The 6,080-nt window shown below is 38.4% G+C and overlaps 2 protein-coding genes across 3 annotated transcripts in view; one reads left to right on the top strand and one right to left on the bottom strand.

The window, feature by feature from the left end:
- LOC147470694 (uncharacterized) overlaps positions 1-6,080 on the bottom strand; it is a 7,571-nt gene that overhangs the window by 349 nt on the left and 1,142 nt on the right. The gene's annotated exons all lie outside the window — the stretch shown is intronic.
- Positions 3,894-5,836, top strand: LOC147470695 (uncharacterized). The gene is made up of 2 exons (XM_086543614.1): positions 3,894-4,365; positions 5,455-5,836. Exons 1-2 carry the CDS (start codon positions 4,252-4,254, stop codon positions 5,803-5,805), a joined length of 465 nt encoding a protein of 154 aa, XP_086399740.1. The 5' UTR covers positions 3,894-4,251; the 3' UTR covers positions 5,806-5,836.

Below are 6,080 nucleotides of genomic sequence, written 5' to 3' on the forward strand. Positions count from 1 at the left end.
TGAATATCATTATTTTGATCATTAACGTCATTATTGTTGTTGTTGTTATGGTTATCCTCAATGCTGCTGTTGCCTGTGTTTTCACTATTGTTATTATTATGATTCTCATCCTTATTATCATCATTATCATTTCTATTGTCATTATTACTACTATCATTAATTTCATTATCGTTATCATGGTAATTATCATTTCTAATTATTATTATCCTCGTTATTATTGACATCACTACTATCATTATCGATATTATAATTGTTGTTACCATCATCATAATAACTATGATTAAAATGATGATATTATTATCATCACTTCCATCATCATTATCATTATCATAGTTATTATTATAGTGATTATTATCATTATTTTCATAACTATTGATATCATCATCATCACGATTATCAGTATTAGGATTATCATTATCATTACCATTATCATGATTATTAATACACGCCATGTTTTCTTTCGCTTGAAACCATACGTGGTCAGATAGCGACACTCGAACAGCAATCGAAACTAAAGTATTTCACTGTAATTACTCTGGTTCTTATATCAGGAGAGGATGACTCACTCTCCCAGTAGTCGAGAAACCTATGAATATGCAAATCTTCACATCAAGAGTCAAATATTCGACATTTAAAAGACTAATTAAGATTAAGAAGTCCTTTCCCACGTCTAGCGGTTATCCACAAATCTGCCAAAGACTATTTATTCGCTGCCAATTACGCTAATAGGTATAGTACCCACACTTAGCGGAACTAATGGTCTCTCCCCATTAACTGTCCGTGTGGCTAAGGAAGTGTCTGACTGCCCTGCGTGTGTCTTCCTCGCCCCCCCCCCTATACTGCACCATAGCTGACATGGCAAAGAGCACAAAGGCTCTAGTTTTTTTTATTCGAGTATTTTTTTTCAGTTGTTTATGATCACGGTCGCTGTTTTTTTTTTTTTTTTTTTTTTTGTGTGTGTGTGTGTGTGTGTGTGTGCTGATGGCTACTTGGTGCTGTTACTGCTGCTTTTTATGGTTATTTTCCTCTGTATTGTCTATCGTTGCTTGTTTTTATTGTTGTCATTGTTATCATTTATTATCATTATTATCATCATTTATCATTATCATTATTATTATCATCATGATCTTCATCATTTATCAATATCATTATTATTATTATCATTATCATAATTTGTCATAATTTATCATCATCATCATCATTATCATAATTTATCATAATTTATCATCATCATTATTATTATTATCATTATTATTATAATCATTTACCATTATCTTTATCATTAATATTATCCTTAACATTATCTTAATTTATCATTATTATCATCACCATCATCATTATCATAATCATCATCCACATCACCATCATCATTATCATGACCATCATCATCCTTATCATCACCATCCTCATCCTCATCATTATCATCATCACCATTACCATCATCATTATCATCATCATCATCGTCCCTATTACCATCATTGTTCATCAGCGCTGTTTGTCTGCCACCTCTTGGCTCTCCCTGATTCCCCCTCCTTTTATTTTTTATTTCCTCCTTTTATTTCCTCCTTCGCTCTCTGCTTTGCCTTCCCTATTATTCTCTTTGTCCTTCGGTTCCGCGGAGACTACAACAGCCGATGTCCTATTATCGTTCCTATGTTGTTCCTCCTATCATCAGTGCTCCCTTTCTGATCCGTATCTTTATCACTAATATCCTCGTTGTCACCCTTATTCGTGCTTTTATTGTGGCTGATGAGAGGGTGTTTGGTGCGCCTCTTTGGGCTGTTGAAAGCAGACACGGAGAGAGAAGGAGGAAGAGGGATAACGTTACTGTCAGTGCTCTTATCGTTCTGATAACCCTTGTATCATTATCGACATTATTCAAACCATTTTCATTATAGTTGTTGGTGAGGGAGGGAGGGAGGGAGGGAGGGAGGGAGAGGGTGGGAGAGAGAGAGAGAGAGAGAGAGAGGGGGGGAGAGGGAGAGAGAGAGAGAAAGGTGGGGAGAGGGAGAGAGAGAAAGGTGGGGAGAGAGAGAGAGAGAGAGAGATAAAGAGAGAGAGGGAGGGAGGAAGAGAGAGAGAGAGAGAGAGAGAGAGAGAGAGAGAGAGAGAGAGAGAGAGAGAGAGAGAGAGAGAGAGAGAGAGAGAGGAGGGGAGGGAGAGAGAAGAGGCGAGAGAGAGAGAGAGAGAGAGAGAGGGGGGGAGGGAGAGAGAAGAGGCGAGAGAGAGAGAGAGAGAGAGAGAGAGAGAGAGAGAGTGATAAAGAGAAAGGGAGGGAGGAAGAGAGAGAGAGAGAGAGGAGGGGAGGGAGAGAGAAGAGGCGAGAGAGAGAGAGAGAGAGAGAGAGAGGGGGGGAGGGAGAGAGAAGAGGCGAGAGAGAGAGAGAGAGGAGGGGAGGGAGAGAGAAGAGGCGAGAGAGAGAGAGAGGGAGAGGAGGGGAGGGAGAGAGAAGAGGCGAGAGAGAGAGAGAGGGAGAGGGGGGGAGGGAGAGAGAGAGAGAGGAGGGGAGAGAGAGAGAAGAGGCGAGAGAGAGAGAGAGAGAGAGAGAGAGGGGGGGGGGGAGAGAGAAGAGGAGAGAGAGAGGAGGAGAGAGAGAGAAAGAGGGAGAGGGGGAGAGAGAGAGAGAGAGAGAGAGAGAGAGAGAGAGAGAGAGAGAGAGAGAGAGAGAGAGAGAGAAGAGAAAAAGAGAAACAAGAACAATTGAAGAGTTTGTGCGTGAGAGAGAAAGGGAGAAAGGGGGAAAGGGCCTCAAAAGGAGATATCTCTTTCAAATATGCATAAAAGAGATCGAGAGACAAATCTCTTACTAGATCCACAAAATGGATGCCACATCATTGCTCCTTTTTAATCTAAATGATCAAGCTTTAGTGTGCTTGGATGACGTCATATTCAAGCTTTAACCAAAGGCATTCAAAAGGCACCGATGACGTCACTTTCAGGCTTCAACTTGTTCTGATGACGTCACGTCACTTCTAAGCTTCTAAATGTAATGAAGACGTCACTTTACTTTACTTTCTTTTAAGAATCAATCTGCAATGGTCATATCATTGCAGACCATACATGCACTTGGATCATGCAACGGACATCGACGCCAATGCGCGTAATCACAATCTTTTGGATTTCACCTCAAAAGGTTTAATGACGTCATCCCTTCATGACGTCATCTCTTTATGATGTCATCTCTTGGTGATGTCATCAACGTAAAATCTCGGTGCCATTTGTTTTTTTCTTGTTGAGTGAATGACTCGAGAAGATAGAAATAACAGATGTAATCTTGAATGTGACTGATAATACTGTGATTTTGAAACTGAATGTTTTGTAGAGATAAGAATGTAGTTTGTTTTAAGAGAAATGAAATAAATTTTGATATAAGATTACAGACAAAAATAGATTAACACGGATTTTACGGCATTTCATTTGAACGTATTTGTTACAAAACAACATTAATAACGGACTCGACAAAGACAGAGAACAAGAACATTTCCAAAGGCAATAAGAAAAAAAATCAGAGTTTGACAGCAAAGACAAACAGGAACAAAAACAACAACGCTAACACTGTCGTTTATAGCAACAACGACAGAAAGAAGAGAAATTGCATTATTGTAATCTGATAGCTGATGCATATTCAACATCATGAATAATAAATAGATAAATGATAAATAAAGACCGCTAGAAAAATGTTTCCTTAGTTCGCTATCTACGAATTAACTGCTAACGTTAGCAGATTCTTGATTTAGATTAGCCTTTTTAAATCACCAAACACAATGCACAAAAATATATCCCCACACAAGGAAACCTTACTATTTAATCATAATACCCATAAGATAAACCAAATAAAGTTACGAAAATAAGGGAATAAATCGGCAAATAAAGACCTTCGGCAACTCAGCCCGGTCGCGGTTGAAAGTTGTAAACAAAAACAAAAACTTTCAATCTATTTATTTATTTTTTGAAGTGAAAGTAAAAGCAGAAAAACCGTAGGAATAAAGATAAGTTGTGGCCACAGATGGATGTAGGAAGACGTGGTAAATACCGTGGACATAGAAGGGAAAGAGAGACGAGAAGAAGAGAGGAAATTAGAAAAGAAAAATTAAAATAGATAAGAAGATTATCATCGCCATACGAAAAAAGGAAAAAAAAAAAAAAAAAATCAGGATATGAAACGGAAGAGAAAATTACGAGGATGGCAGTAAGGACCTGAAATGAAGAGATATACGTAGATTAGATGAAGAAGAGAGGAATGAAGATGCGATGGAAAAGAAGAAGAATTTAGTGGCCATTGGACCCCAAGGCAAGAGGTTTGGACTCGTGGCTCGTTCCTTTGAGCAGTTTGTTCAGAAGAGCTGCGAGAAGTTTGGTTTTCAGGTGATTCTCTTTCTTCTTTATTTTCTGTGTTTTCGTTTTATGTTTTTTTATTTATTTATTTATTTTTTATTTTTATTTTTTTCTTCTTTCTTTCTTTCTTTCTTTTATTGTGCTCATTTTGGTGACGTTACTTAGTGGTGCTGTGTTGCTTTTCCTGTTTCGCGTTATGATTGTCCTGAATAACATTGCTCAAAGTCATAGGGTAAATTTGGATAAAGACACAACCAACCCTCTAGGCACGACACATTATTCTTCTGGTAGTTTACGTTGTGCTTTATACAATTTCGCTACTCATTTCCGTCGGAAACCTTTCGCGGAAGAAAAAGGTTTTATGATGTTATGTCATAATTAAAGGTATGTCATGCTGAAAGGTTTGTTTTTTCGCTACGGTGGTTGCGTCTTTATCCAATAATACCGGTCATAGAATGATGAGCGAAGCTTATAAGGTTCTCACCACTGTGTTGATTAATCTGTGAGGGACAACGTCACAGTCAGACAATTAAACAGCCGCTTGCTGTGATTCAAGAAGTTGCCTCGGCAAGGGCTAGCAAAACTTTCAGGTGTATATTCTGGAGAGACAGAGATTGTAGACCTTGCTGGAGATTTTCCGTCAAATGAGAAACTGATGAAAGTTAATGATATTAATGCTGATAAATGATGATAATGAAGATAATGATGATAATATTAAAAATGATCATAATCATAATATCAGTTGTGATCTTAATTATGGATAATTTTAATTGTAGACGTAATCACAGTTGTGATAATTATTGTAATTGTAATTATGATATTGATAATAGTAATGCTAATCATTATGACAATGATAATAATGAAGATCAAGATAATGACTTAGACAATCTGGTCACTTCGTTGGCCTTTGCAGGAATGCGAGGCATGGAAGTCACGGCATTTCTAGATGGGGCCCTGGACAATTACCATTTTCTGTTTTGTGATTATTGTATCATTTCTGTTCTATTAGGCTAATGAGATGAGATTACACCCAAAGAGAACATCATCCTTGTTTTCTGAGAACGCGCAGGCATGGCCACTATAAATCTCCTCCAGGCTAAAACCCTCCAATCTTTTCAGAATGACGAAACGCTGAAGGTCGCCCTCCCTGATGACACCGAGATTGACGAGGAATACTTCGAGTTTGTCTCCCCAGGGAGTGAGCTCCTCGTCTCCTCCTCCTCTTCGTCCTCCTCTTCGGATGAGACCCCAAAGGAGATCGAAGCACTAGCCTCCTTCCTTCACAAATGTGTCCAGAAGCAGCCGCGTATCCACGACCGGATCATGGGCGTCTTGCGCGAGTCCAGCCAATCCCCAAAGGTGGCCGAGCTTCTGGGTCTTCTGGCCATGTCATCACATGGTTCGGCTTCTGTGAGTGAGAGGGGTTGTGACCATGAGTGGTTCAAAGGTACAGTTTCTCATCTTTTTTAGATTTCTTTCTTTTGCATTTTTTTTCATCTTCATCTTCTATTTATCTTCAATGCATCTTCAATTCATCTTCATTATCATCGTCATAATACAGTTTTTATTACTGCTATTCCTACATCATGACATTTGGGGACTTTGGATCACTGTGTTATATTATTGTGCTATGAGTAATAAGTGAGTGAAGATGACAATTGCAATCATGATTACTATAATTGCTGTGATATCAAGCAAAATGGGTTTCAATTAACATCCAAAACATTGTTCTTATTATTATCTAT

This window comes from Penaeus japonicus, unplaced genomic scaffold, assembly GCF_977035675.1.
Source record: "Penaeus japonicus unplaced genomic scaffold, GWHDUDI00000001_assembly GWHDUDI00000013, whole genome shotgun sequence".
Taxonomy (NCBI): Eukaryota; Metazoa; Arthropoda; class Malacostraca; order Decapoda; family Penaeidae; genus Penaeus; species Penaeus japonicus.